General features: G+C 40.6%; 1 protein-coding gene across 1 annotated transcript; it reads left to right on the forward strand.

Annotated features, from left to right (window-relative positions):
• The first annotated feature begins 268 nt into the window (after positions 1-268).
• gucy1a1 (guanylate cyclase 1 soluble subunit alpha 1) lies at positions 269-14,325 on the forward strand. The gene is made up of 8 exons (XM_038998829.1): positions 269-681; positions 941-1,002; positions 1,383-1,477; positions 1,746-2,530; positions 6,738-7,223; positions 9,128-9,271; positions 12,069-12,223; positions 13,376-14,325. Exons 1-8 carry the CDS (start codon positions 439-441, stop codon positions 13,569-13,571), a joined length of 2,166 nt encoding a protein of 721 aa, XP_038854757.1. The 5' UTR covers positions 269-438; the 3' UTR covers positions 13,572-14,325.
• The last annotated feature ends 824 nt before the right edge of the window (positions 14,326-15,149 follow it).

The following is a 15,149-nucleotide window of genomic DNA, read 5'->3' on the forward strand; positions in this document are numbered from 1 at the left end:
TTCGTGCGTAACGGTATTGCGCACAAATCATCATCCAACTCTTTAACCGTCCACTGCACGCGCGGAGTAGTCTACAAGGCATTTCATACTGATATATTTTTTAAGAGCCCAACCTACTCGCGCATCGATTGGCCAGGTCGACTCTCCTGTCGGTTTTCATTGGTTTGTGATAATGGTATTTCACTCATCTTTTGCCCATGTAATTTACTATTAATATTGTGTGTGGTTGCTGGCATAGGTGCTGGTCATTTATAACATACGAAAGGGAGAAAGACAGGTGTCCACAAGAGAGGATGCGCATAAAATAATTTAAAAAAATTCTCCTCGCTACCTTGCGAATGCCATGATGTGGGAATGGAGTTTCCAGCTGAGACCGGAGTTGCGTGTCCAAAATGTAGACATTTGCATGTAATCAAGAGATGAGGATAAGCACTAAGAATGTTTTGCGCAAAATTGAAAGACCTGAAAATCTCTGGAGAATGCCCGTTCTCCGGTATCGGTCGTATGGACGAACCCGGAGACTTTGAGGAATGTACAAGTGACCATACCGGGGATGTACTTGCAATTTCCAAGGATGTGTATGGAAATGTATCGGAGGTGCTACCTCAAAGGAAGACAAGCAAGACTAGAGTCAATCTTCATTCATTAGGGGAGAGCATCCGCAAATTGGCATGTCCCGAGGTAAATTGAGATTGTACTACAATAAAGCAATTTCTCAAAACATTCATCAGAATTGATTTGTGCACTGTTGTTGAGTGTAGTTTTAGAAGAGAGCAGTTTACACCGTGGAACATGTACAGATCGGAACAAAAAAAACATCTGTTTTATCTCGAACCAAATTATTTGTTTGCTGTTGTGTTGATGTGATTGCAATGGGCCAAACTATAAGATTTCTTATACAAATATCTTGTAAATAAACTTCTCGACTATTTGTTTACAGTTTCAAAGACTGCATACTGCCTTTCTGCAAATGATGAAACAGCATACGTTAGACAAGAAATGGTAAGAAATAAGTCCAATAAATGTTGGCGAAATTAATGATTTAAACTATGCTGCCCTGATATTTAATTATTGCCAAAGGTCATGATTATAATAAATGACAATGTTCAGTTCAATTGAATGCGTTCAGATATTATTCTTATTGACGACCTATTGACTACATGCCATGCATGGATGCACCATGTATCACGACCTGTATATGGTCAATCAGCAAGATGGCTTTGAAGGCAATACAAGGAATAGGAAAAATAGCCAAACCGTAGGTTAGAAACTTTCTTTCTTAACATGCATTGGATTTCAGGGAATACGATATCTAGACCCATTTATTAATGTGGGGAGTGCAGTGCTTACTAATATAATACTAATATAATTTCTGTCCACAGCCCTTCCGTGTGTTACGCAGACATCTGTCAAGATAGGAGCTTTGATCGACCAGAGAATTTAATGGAGATCATGAAGAATTATTCTCTAAAAACAGGTATTGTAAAGCTGATCGAATTCAAACAACACTGAACATGAGTTGCTTTTACTCAATTTTTGATGTTTTTAAGGTCTGTTATATTCATGCCTCTGTGAAACAAAAAGCAATTTTTTTTAACCTTGTGTGGAAAATAAAAATGTTTTATTCTATTCGTTTGTATTATTTTCTATTCTAATTATACAGTATTGTATTTCATTTTTAATTTACATAGTGTTATTCTATTCTATTACATTGAATAAGTGTTTTGCCCTCCTTTTACGACCAGGTATTCACATGGACGCTTTGAAAGTCTCCCTTGGTGAGGAGCTGTTCCAAACATGCTTCGATGAGGATGGCCATATTCTGCGGGTAGTGGGGGGAGCCCTCAGCGACTTCCTGAACAGCTTCAATGTCCTGTTGAAACAGAGCTGCAGCCCAAAACCGCTAGCACCAGCCGTTCTGCAAGCCGAACCAGATAGGAGAACAGATTATGTAAACAATGAAGAAGCGTCGGTGCTGTGCCTGGACAAGGATCTGGGTCTGCTCACCGTCTACTACTTCAACCCCAGGCAGACCACGGAGTTCTTCTTCCCTGGGGTCATCAAGGCGGCCGCCCGCCTGCTCTACGACACCACTGTGGAGGTGTTGATGGACATGGAGATGGACCTTCAAGGAGGCACCAAGGAGAGCGTAGGCCCCTTGCAGTTTCAGGCTGGGCCCCGGCAGCCCAGCCTGCTCTACTCGGTGGTGGTGAAGAACGCCAAGAGCCTGAGCCCCAGTCCCATGAGGGCCACGTCAGTTGGGACCATGCCCACCTCGCTCTTCTCCTCCACCTTCCCCTTCCACCTCTTTCTCGATCAGGACCTGGGCCTGTTGCAAATCGGGGATGGCCTCCGGAAGAGACTTAGCCGGAAGGACGGCCTGAGGCGGCCCACTGCCTTCCTGGAGCACTTTGCCATCGTCACGCCCCAGATCAGGTGCACCTTCCAAGGCATCTTGACTATGCTGAACACACAGTTCATCATACGGATAAAGCACCAAGGTGTCTCCATGGCCGATGACACAGGGAGGGTATGACCCTATTTCGACTGAATATCAGACCTGTGTTCAAATAGTATTTGAAGTCTTGAGTGATGCTTCATTGAGCTCGCCTGGTTCAATGGAACCAATGGAATAGTCCCAAAGGTGCAAACCCGCCCATTTGGCAGTCCAGTCAGGTTTAAGCTAACCTAACGTAGCAGCCGTAGAAATACGCCTGAGCGGAGTTCCCACTATCGTTTTTAAGTGGAAAGTTAGGTGGAAAATACTATATCCTTTGAAACATCCACTTTTTGTCTTGCTCAAGCAAAGACTCAGTCTTTGATTTCCAAAACCATTTGAACTCAGGTCTGCTGGATATGACCCTTTGGAGTTGAGACGAATGACTCACAAGGAATCGAAGGTTGTCTAAATGCAGATTTGATGTTAGAAATAGCCCTTCAGAAAGGCAAAATGCCGCATTGTTAATTCTTATGTGCTAATTAGCGGAATGCTCCCCCTGAGGTAGAGAACAACATAAGCCCATGATGGAATTGGACAGCCGGGTCTCAAACACTAGACGTAATATAGTAAATGTAAATCCGGGACACTTAAATTAGTATGATATGGTTACATAAGACATATGGTTACTTAAGGCAAAAAACAAAAGTAGGGTGGTTGGTCAGGGTGGATGGGCAGGCATATAAAGCGAACGTCTAGCAACCCAAATGTTGCGAGTTCGTATCACATTACAGAAAACGTTAGCTAATTAGCAACTTTTCAATTAGTTACTACTTTGCAACTACTTAGAATGTTAGATAACACTTCCCTTAACGCTAAACTTAAACTTTTTAGCTAACCATTTCGCTAACCATAATCCCTTTAGCTAAACCTAATCTTAACCATTTAACCTAACTCCTAAACTTAACTCTAACCTTAGCCTCTAACCCTAACCCCTAGCCTAGTTAATGTTAGACAGCTAGCAAATGTTAGCCAGCTCGCTGGAATTCGTAACATATCATACGTTTTGAAAATTTGTAACATATCGTACATTTTGCAAATTTGTAACATATTGTACATTTACAAATTCGTAACATAACATCAATTGGAGAATTTTGTTCACTTCGCGCTATCTAGCTACATTAGCTACAACGCTTTCAGCAAACTCACCCTTGATTAGTAATTTGGGCAATTATATGCCATTCAATGACAGATGATTTAATCAGATCTGTTTTCTTTGTTTACCTTGTAGTAGTGTCCAGAGCCTGAACAACTAAAGCCAATACTTACAGTCACGTCCAAAATGATTGGCACCCTGTACAAAGATGAGCAAAATTGTATAAAGTAAATACACTGAACAAAAATATAATCGCAACATGCAACAATTTCAAAGATTTTACTGAGTTTATACATTTTTTCAACCATTATTTTACCAGGTAAGTTGACTGAGAACACATTCTCATTTATAGCAATGACCTGGGGAATAGTTACAGGGGAGAGGAGGGGGATGAATGAGCCAATTGTAAGCTAGGGATGATTAGGTGACCGTGATGGTATGAGGGACAGCTTGGGAAGTTAGAGTTCATATACGAAAATCAGTCAATTTAAATAAATTCATTAGGTGTGACCATTTGCCTCATGCAACACATCTCCTTCACATAGAGTTGATCAGGCTGTTGATTGTGGCCTGTGGAATGTTGTCCCACTTCTCTTCAATGGCTGTGCGAAGCTGGAAGGATTTTGGCGGGAACTGTAACATGCTGTTGTACATGTCGACCCAGAGCATCCCAAATATGCTCGATGGGTGACATGTCTGGCAGCAAACCGCTCGTCCACATGACGCCATACACATTGTCTGCCATCTGCCCCGGTACAGTTGAAACCGGGATGCATCCATCGAAGGTGAGCATTTGCCCACTGAAGTCGGTTACGACGCCGAACTGCAGTCAGGTCAAGACCTGGAGAGGACAGGCCTCCCGAGTAACGCAGTAGCTGCGTTACCACACATCCTGGTTCGATACGAGGCTGTGTCGCAACCGGCTGCGACCGGGAGAACCATGAGGCGACGCACAATTGGTCCAACGTCGTCTGGGTTACTGAGGGTTTGGCGACTCCTGTGGCGTGCCGGGTGCATGCACACTTACACGGTCGCCAGTACAGTGTTTTCTCTGACACATTGGTGTGGCTGGCTTCCGGGTTATGTGTGCATTGGGTCAAGAAGCAGTGTGGCTTGGCGGGGTTGTGTTTCGGAGGACACACGGCTCTCGACCTTCTGCTCTCCTGAGTCCGTACGGGAGTTGCAGCGATGGGACAAGACTGTAACTAACAAATGGATATGATGAAATTGGGGATAAAAATACAAAAAAGACGAGCATGCAAATCAGTATCCCTGCGACTGTTTCTGAAAGTTTGTGCAGAAATTCTTCGGTTGTGCAAACCCACAGTTTCATCAGCTGTCTGGGTGGCTGGTCTCAGACGATCACGCAGGTGAAGAAGCCGGTTGTGGAGGTCCTGGGCTGGTGTGGTTACACAAGGTCTGTGGTTGTGAGGCCGGTTGGACGTACTGCCAAATTCTCTAAAACGACGTTGGAGGTGGCTTATGGTAGAAAAATTAACATTAAATTATCTGGCAACCGCTCTGGTGGATATTCCTGCAGTCAGCATGCCAATTGCACACTCCCTCAAAACTTGAGACATATGTGGCATTGTTGTGCATATCCCTGCATATTTTAGAGTGGCCTTTTATTGTCCCCAGCACAAGGTAATGATCATGCTGTTTAATCAGCTTCTTCCCACACCTGTCAAGTGGATGGATTATGTTGGCAAAGAGAAATGCTCACTAACAGGGATGGAAATAAATTTGTACACAAAATCTGAGAGAAATAATACTTAGCTATATTGTATGCACATTTTTTAGTGCAAATTATATTATTTTATACTAATACAATTGCTCAGAGAAATACATTTTGTTTAACAAGTAATACAAAAAAAATCATAAAAAGATAGGGGTCCAAATTATTGGCACCACTGTTTTCCATACTCTGCCACCCTCCCCTTGCTACTGAGACTTCTTCTTACATGTTTTATGAGATTGAACACATTGGGAGGGACCTCAGACCATTCCTCCATATAGAATATCTCTAGACCCTTGATGTCCTTTGTCTGCGCTTATGGACTGCCCTCTTCCATTCATGCCACAGGTTTTCAATGGGGTTAATGTCCTGAGATGGCCATTGCAAAAGACTGAGATGGCTATTGCAACATTTTAATTTTGTGGTCAATCAACCTTTTTTTTGTGGATTTTGATGTGTGCTAGGGGTTATTGTCTTGCTGGAAGATCCACTTGAGGCCAAGTTTCAGCCTCCTGGCAGAGGCAACCAGGTTTTTGGCTAAAATGTCCTGGTTCTTGGTAGTTCATGATGCCGTTGACCTTGACAATGGCCCCAGGACCAGTGGAAGCAAAATATCCCCATAACATCAAAGTTCCACCACCATATTTTTTACAGTAGGTATTTTCTACATATGCATACTTCTTTTGATGCTAAACCCACCACAAGTGTGAGTGTGAGAAAATAGCTCTATTTTCATGTCATCTGAACATAGCTCCAGTTCCAATTCAAGTGCCAATACTGGTTAGAAAACTTGATGTTATGGGGCAATCCACTGGTCCTGGGGACCTTGTTAAGGTCAACGACATCATGAATTTGACCAAGTACCATGACATTTTTTGCCAAAAACCTGGTTGCCTCTCCCAGGAGGCTGAAACTTGGCCGGAAGTGGATCTTCCAGCAAGGCAATAACCCCTAGCGCACATCAAAATCCACAAAGAAATGGTTAACTGACCACAAAATCAACATTTTGCAATAGCCATCTCAGTCTCCATACTACAGTACAGGTACCATTGGAAACCTATGGTTTGAATTGAAGAAGGCAGTCCATAAGAGCAGATGAAGGATATCAAGGATCTGGAAAGATTCTGTAAGGAGGAATGGTCTAAGATCCCTCCCAATGTGTTCTCCAATCTCTTTAAAGATTTTTGAAAAAAGCTTTAAATGACTTGTTAAACCAAATCTCTTTCTCTGAGCAATTGAATTTGAGAATACAAAATAGCTCAGTATTTGTATTATTTCTTTTATTTAGTCTTTTTTGCTAAACTTTATCAAGTGTCCCAATAATTTTGGACCTGACTGTGTATGTACCATTTAGCATGGAGAACCCAGACAAAGACATTTATCTCATGTCTTGTTTCCCTCTCTTCTAGCTCATGGACCTGAAAGGCCAGATGATCTACATCTCAGAGTCCAATGTCATCCTCTTCCTGGGCTCCCCGTGCGTAGACAAGCTGGAGGAGCTGACTGGCCGGGGCCTCTACCTGTCTGACATCCCCATTCACAACGCCCTGCGCGACGTAGTCCTCGTGGGCGAGCAGGCCAAGGCTCAGGACGGCTTGAAGAAGCGCCTAGGCAAGGCCAAGGCGGCCCTGGAGCACGCTCACCTTGCCCTGGAGGAAGAGAAAAAGAGGACGGTGGATCTGCTTTTCACCATTTTCCCGGGGACGGTGGCCCAGGAACTTTGGCAAGGCCACACGGTGGATGCCAGGGAGTTTGAGAATGTCACCATGCTGTTCTCTGACATCGTGGGCTTCACGGCCGTGTGCTCACGCTGCACACCTATGCAGGTGGTCACCATGCTCAATGAGCTGTACACACGCTTTGACCACCACTGCGGGGAGCTGGATGTATACAAGGTGTGTGTTACAGCAAGGCCCAAGGAAACTCAGGGAACTTCTCAATCAAAACTGGATTTACCAGATAAAACGAAACATTGTTTAGTGGTTACGCTTTATTTTACAAAGTGCCTGGTAATTACTTGGACTGATAAAGGTGAAACTAAATTCAGAATAATAACCACAGAATATATTTGTTTATGGGGATCGATTGAATTAATTGAAATACTACGCAACATCTGGTACAATGCAGTTATCAATTGTGTGGAATTAAGTACCAGAAAGTACGAGGATATAATATTATTTCTCAGTAAAACAGCAGTTGAAATGGAACAGCAAAAAGTGCCTTACAGTGTAACAGCTAAAATGAACATTATTGGGAAAATGGACTCCAAATGTGCCCAAAATGTTTCTTTAGTCTAATTCCACAACCCCTGTTACGGGGTTGGATTGAATAGGCAAGGCCCTCTATGTAATATTATGTTTATATCAACAGATTATTTTTAGAACAACAATCTATGTTGTTGACTGCAGACCCTTGCTGGCATTCCCATATTATGTTCATCCCATCATGAATACGGCTTCATTTGAATTAATTTAGCCATGGAAGTAAAAAGGTTAGATATGCCTTATGTTGCTCTTCGATAGCGTTTTATAAGAATGTGTTAACTGATATGAATCATTTGAGAGTGGAGGATTGTTTACTTTTTTCTTTTGTATAATTTAGCAATAATTCGTCAATGTATTAATATAGACAATACTTAACAGTTATGTCTTGACCAAAGCAATTTAGAGAGAATAATAGTTGTATTCTTAACAGTCCATCAATAATTAAAAGGTCTACTCCAAAATAAGAGTCTGCAATATAAAAGAGATGCACAGGCTCCAAAAAGGGGAAAGAGCACGGTTGTTTTTGACCTTGTCGGGATAAGACTGTTATGTGATTTAGGCACTAAAGTACTTTAAATTCATGGTAGAAAAGTTATTTTCGTTGCGTTCTCTCATAGATTACACAAGTCTTGGACAAAAATGACACAATTCCACCATTTTATCTAGGTTTAATATTTCTTAAAGAACAGACTGTACTTGTCTCATGGCCAAACTTGCTTGCTCTCAGCCAACTGTCCTGTAATCTGCGGGGAGTTTGGCTAATGTAATCAGTGTGTCACTGATGTATAACAGAGGAGAGCAGCATGTCTGACGGATCATTCGTAAAGTACTGGGAAGTCAGAGGTTCCTTTAGGACCTCTGTTTCCATTCCCGGTCCAAAAATAGATTTTGTCTGCTTTCCAAATGGCACTCTATTCCCTTAATTGTGCACTACAATTCACTATATGGAGTGCCATTTGGAACATCAACTTTTACCTCACATTGTTCACCACCACCACACTGTCGAGTGCTCTCCTGCTACGGAGTAAAACATAAACACCTCCCAGAACAACTATTTTGATGCTAATTCACACGGATTAAATTGGCCCTGATGATTGTTTTAATGTGTTTGTGTTCGAATGTGTCAACATCTACCCGTAGGGGAAGACTGTGTGACAAATTAAAATAGGTACAGTAGTTTTTGCACACTTGACGTGCTTTCCATTACTTGTGCTTTTCATTAGGAGTATATGAATTGGAATGGTCTAACGCACAAATCAAGGAATTAAGAGGGCTAGAAAAACAATCCTTCAATTTAAAGTCCTATGCATACATCATACAACTATACAACTATTCTCTCTCTGTACAGTCAATGTAGAAATGAAGATCAGAGGGTCTGTAGACAATGGGGGCACGTCTTAAAAAAAGAAGAAGTTGAATGGTTCCCTCTCTCTGATCTATGCTATCTGATATTATACAAGTCTTGTGATGAAGTTAACTGTATGCCATGTAGTTTGTCTATGGGATATTAAACTATTCTATTTGACTGTATCTAGGTGGAGACTATCGGTGATGCGTACTGTGTGGCCGGTGGCTTGCACAAGGAGAGCGAGACTCATGCAGTGCAGATTGCCCTCATGGCGCTGAAGATGATGGAGCTGTCCGATGAGGTCAGGACGCCCACTGGTGAGCCAATCAAGGTGAGTGTTACAGCTTACCTTCTCCACAGTGTGAAACCATCAATGGAAAGCCTTTTTCAGATTGGCACTGATTAGCACAGGAAGTTGCCTGGACAAGAGAGTTTTGTACACAAAACTGATTTTCAGGCTTTTCTACTGTTACGCCATTTGCTCAAGATGTAGACAAAGTTGTTCCCTGGTAGCTGGTTTTTGTTAATATCTAGAATGCCAATATTGTTCATTTGAAAGAGAGTGACTCTCCGTTTGTGCTGATCTATGACACGCTAGCACCTCCCCCATTAAGAGGGGGATGAGGCAACCTCAGAGTTACACACAAGGAATTTTATTCACACACACACAGACGGAGATGTACATGGGGATGAAGAATGGTAATGGTTCTGAAACAGGAGAAACAGAGGTAATGAATACACCGTACACAATGCAATAAGGGTTCCCAACATTTTCCCCCAGGGCCCCCCTTTTCACATTTGATTAATTCATGTTTATTGAGATAGCCTATATTAAATACAGCTTTTATAATTTATTTTGCATAACTTGACGGACCTAGGACAATGTTGTTGTTTTGAAGCTCATTTCCTGCAATTCTACGTAGTTTAACAAAACTCATTACATCTTTTAGGTAGGCTAAATAATAATAATAATAATAATAATAATAATAATAATGGATATGGAACTCTAGACCCAATTTACCCAAATGTTTTTCCGCTACCAAATATGTTTCATTATGATCATTTATATAAACCCTCAATTTAATTATACAGGTTCTCTTTTTCAGAAAGTGAAGAGATCAATTGATAGCGACAGTCACACATCGTATAAGATTACTTCCCAAGCAAAGTCCAATTTCTTTGACTCCTCGACTTTAGAAGGTTGTAGCTCAACTTCTGAATATCATAGAGACAAACAAAATATATTCCCATTGGCATCAGAGTCGTGTCTTCCTCTGGCATTTTACAGCTTGTTTCTTGCCAAAAGCATCGCAGATTTATGCATAATTTTAGATTGGTATAAACAATCGTGAATTGTAAATGATTAGCTATTATTATTATTATTATTATTATTGTTATTTGTGGTAATTTTTTACCCCCCGCAAAATGTTGGTGCCCCCTCAGGTTGGGAACCTCTGCAATAAGTGATAGCACAAGTAGAGTAACAAGGTTATTAACAAGGGAAGGACTGTATGAATGTATATGCTACCTGCACATATTACAATACAGCTATACACAAAGGCAGCATATAACAACTATAAGAACATCAAGCAGGAATTATATACATGTCACAGTATATGCATGTCACACTCACTTTGGTCATGCACACCAACCCACAAGTCCAGAGATATAGTATGAATGAGTCCAGTTGTTGATGGGCAGAGACAGAGATGTTGTAGGAGACTGTGTATTGTGTGACCTGCAGAGTCAAGAGGATGGGCAGATGTCAGGCCGGCTAGTAACCTCCCTAGCAACCTGACAATGGCTCATCAACATCTCAAATTTGGAGATTATAATGAGAAAGCTGCAGCTGTTCCTGTCTTTCTGTATTTTGATATATTATTTGACATTTGACATTATATTGAAAGCTTAGAGGTAGTTGACCCCATCTTATGAATACCTAGAACACAGATTATGGACCCAAACCATGATTTGGATTCGTTCACTTTGCTACAGTTTAGCATTAGCATCATTGAACACAAAAGAAGGGGTATACTACAAAGCAGGATCAAGGAGTTAGCCAGCTCTTTAGGAAGATACGCTTTAAATGTGCATTGTCTTATATAGTAAACAACCAAAAACACATCTAAGTTTAGCTTTATTCTAATGAACTAGAAAATCTATAGTTATTTCTGGTTGATTTTCCAAAGTAGCTGGCTAACTCATAGATCCTGCTTTGTATACCCCTCTGGTAAACATGCTCCAAAAAGCAGGCCTAAATCACATTCAAGTAACTTCTAAAATACAACTTTGTGGTCTGGGTGGTCAAGCGGTCTAAGCCGCTGCCTCTAGAATACACAGAGAACACATATACTATGTAAAGTTGTGAGCGTGGGTTCGAATCCAACGCTCTCTGCTGTCAGTTATGGGACTGCCCTACTCCTTCGGATAGGACATTAAACGGATATCTTGACTCTGTGGTGACTCTGTGGTCATTACAATTTCATGGCACTTATCGTAAGAGTAGGGGTGTCCTGGCCCCATTTCCATCATGGCCACCTAATCATCCCTATCATTAATAATTGGCATAGTATATCACTCCTCACCTCTACACCATGCTACCTGATGGTTGCCTTGCATGACCAAAGTGGGTGCCACACATTGATGGGGGTGGATGAGGTGAGTTTCCTCCCTACTATGAAAGCAGCATCTGGAAAATGTATATATAAATTCAATCAATAAATCAAAGTAATCATTTGGCTAAATAATCCATTCAGAAGTAGAACATGTGGATAAGGTTATATCACATAAAGCATCACAGCCGATAGCATGGGAAATGTTCTTGAGTTATTATCATCAAATTATATTTAAATTATATTTACTACAGTCAAAATGTGATTTCCCAAAAAGATAGGAGTTGCAATGACTTGATTGTGATTTCCACGACAGTCTTTGAAGAACAATCACAATTTGTTGTTCCTTGAAGTCACCTTGGTGAACTTTACTTTTCGAATACACATTTATATTGGATTTTAGTTGATTTCACCTTATAGCTGTCACTTCAAAGGAAAACTTAATATAATCAATGAAGCTTTGATTTAATGTTGCAGTTTCTTCCTTCAATGCAAGTTATCTTTTTTTATTTACAGATGAGAATTGGCCTGCACACTGGCTCAGTTCTAGCCGGTGTTGTTGGCGTGATGATGCCGCGCTATTGTCTGTTTGGCAACAACGTCACATTGGCAAATAAGTTTGAGTCCTGTAGCGTACCTAGAAGAATCAACGTTAGCCCCACAACGCACAGGTGACTTAACACTTCTGCACTACCAAAATATTTTATAGTTAATTTCACTGCCAGATCTCCCTAAGCTCAGCCACTAGCTAATGTTTTATACAGTATATAAAAAATATGTTTTGAAGAGTCTTGTGTTTACACTTTGCATTGATGATCACATGTATCATTATGATGTGGTTATAATGCATCATTGGACATGTCATTAGCATGTATGTATTTATAATGTCTTTATTTGAATGTCTCATTAATTTGGATCACACTGTTTATCACAAAAGTCACACAGTAAATTATGTTTTGTGTTGTGTTCTTCAAATGACAAGCTACCTATAACTCACCGTGATAATGAAAGATGCACTGACCATACACTACGTCCACTGTTGGGCACAGAATTAGAACCCTGATTTGGCTACCTAACATTTGTCATAGTCAACAAAGCCAAGGTCTTTACTACACACGTTCTAGGATGTTCAGTGTGGTCTCTTTAGGGGCACAGTTGAAAACAGTTTCACAAAACACTTGATTGGCCAGAAAGTTCACCCACCTGGTTTCCCAAGTCTAAGTCTGTCCCCGATTGGAAGGAAAGAATGAAAACCAGAAGGGCTATGGTTGTTCTCTCGGACTGTAATAAGATAGCCCTGGTGTAGGGCCGCTGAAATGTGTGTCTAAAACATTACCTGGGTATTTGGTAGCACTTTCAATAAAGTCCTTCTTGCACCTGTGTAATAACACTGTAATTACTACATTAACATTGTTACAAATTTCTGCATTGCTCTTTATTATTAAAATACAGTTACTAAAGTAAGATGTAAAAATATGTTAATACATTGTTATTAATAGTGTAATTACAGTGTACTGGTTGATTATGTTACTGTATATTTTTTGTAAGGAAGGCAAAACAACATTGTTTGTGTGTTTCAAGAGAACGTATTTAACTTCTTATCCAGTTGTTGCTTTTTGGTTTCAGACAGTAACTGTGTTATACAATAAATTCATACACACATTCTCACAGTACAAGATAAATTGTTTATGTGGTCTTGCACAGGAAACGGGATCCAATGTTGATTGAATAGAGAGCCCCGTAGCCTCCATTTCTATCTGCAGCACATACTAAAACGTTGTATTTACATTCAAGATGGTTCATTTGTCCTTTTGGGTTTCCAGATTGCTGAAAGATTGTCCAGAGTTCGTCTTCATTCCCCGGACCAGACAGGATCTTCCGCCAAACTTCCCGCCGGATATTCCTGGTGTTTGTTACTTCTTGGAGGCTTTTGATCAATGGTCGGGCAAAATCACAAGTGACTGTGAGACCGATGAACCATGCTACAGCAATACAAACTTCATGGCTGAGCAAACATAGATGGTATGATGAGACACAGCCAAACCTGGGTTCAATTAATATTTTAAATCTTTGAGCGTTTGATTGAGCCTGCCTGGAGCACCAAATGGGCAGTTTGCACTTTTAGTAATATTCTATTGGATTCATTGCGCAATGCAAGCTCAATCGAGCAGAGCTAAAGTATTTGAAAGAAACTAATATTTGTACCCAGGTCTAAATACAGCTAGCACCCGTTGCTGTAGATTTCTTTAGGTGATGTAGAAATGTTGATTATTCTCCTACAAAATCGCTAGATGTACATTTTGTATGCTTTCACTGATTTATTCACCTCACCAGATTCACATACTTTCTTACACTGTAATTACACTACAACTGCCTATGTAACTACCATGTAAATACATAGGTATTAATCACACATTGGGACTTAAAGGGATAGTCACCCAAATTACATATCGGTTTTCTTACCCTGTATGCAGTCTGTGAACAAGGTAAGAAAGCAATCCATACTTTAATTTGAATTAACTGCTCTCCAAATGCAAGTCAATATCCCTGCATTTTTCGCCTCTCACCTTGTCCTTAGACTGCATACCGGCTAAGTGCCAAGCATATGCAATTTTGTAATTTGGTTAAACTATCCCTTTAAAGAGAATTACACAATAACTAATGTCACGGCATGGCTAGAACACAATGAATGTGCTTCCATTACAATTAGCATTTATTACTGTGATTATTTTTGTATTGTCCAAGCGACAATAAATATTGTGATTAACAGGTTTGTGTGTCTACACTTCTACTACTCTGATGTTTGGAATATATTTTCAGTTTTCCTGCGAGCATAGTCATGGTACATGTAACTGCCAAAATAAAGGAAACACCAACATAAAATGCCTTAATAGGGCATTAGGCCACCACGAGCCAGATGCACCTTGGCATAGATTCTACAAGTGTCTGGAAACTATCCAATGCAACACCTTTCTTTCACGATACATTTGATCATTTTATGTTTTGTTGGTGGTGGTGGAAAATGTTGTCTCCGGTGCCGCTCCAGAATCTCCCGTAAGTGTTCAATTGGGTTGATATGTGGTGACTGAGCATATGGTTTACATAGTTTTCATGCTCGTCAAACCATTCAGTGACCAGTCCTACCTTGTGGATGGGAGCATTGTCATCCTATGGGGCATAGCCATGGTAGCCAAAATAATGGCCTGCCCAGCATTTTTATACATGACCTTAAGCGTGATGGGATGTTAATTGCTTAATTAACTCAGGAACCACACATGTATGGAAGCACATGCTTTCAATATACTTTGTATCCCTTATTTACTCAAGTGTTTCCATTATTTTAGAAGTTACCTGTAGATTGTGTCGTGGAAAATGTAATCAATAATGAGGAGAGACAGGGTCAATCACCAATCAGAATATTTCTTTATTCAAAACATATTAATTACATCGATGAATTATTGCAATAATGAAGCTGGTTGACGAACCACCCTTAGATGATTCATTGAGAGCCCAACGAGCTGACTTGAGCCACAGCATTTTATAACAAAGTACATCCTCCTGAATGTTCATGACAACCAACAGCTGTGTGGAATGGAT

Source organism: Salvelinus namaycush, chromosome 8 (genome assembly GCF_016432855.1).
Source record: "Salvelinus namaycush isolate Seneca chromosome 8, SaNama_1.0, whole genome shotgun sequence".
In the NCBI taxonomy this organism is placed as follows: Eukaryota; Metazoa; Chordata; class Actinopteri; order Salmoniformes; family Salmonidae; genus Salvelinus; species Salvelinus namaycush.

Excerpts from the sequence above, each read along its gene's own strand:
- gucy1a1 (XM_038998829.1), top strand. The coding sequence starts at position 439 with ATGTTTTGCGCAAAATTGAAAGACCTGAAAATCTCTGGAGAATGCCCG. Across the intron at positions 682-940 it reads GCAAATTGGCATGTCCCGAG|TTTCAAAGACTGCATACTGC; the intron begins GTAAATTGAGAT and ends ATTTGTTTACAG. Across the intron at positions 9,272-12,068 it reads CCACTGGTGAGCCAATCAAG|ATGAGAATTGGCCTGCACAC; the intron begins GTGAGTGTTACA and ends TTTTATTTACAG.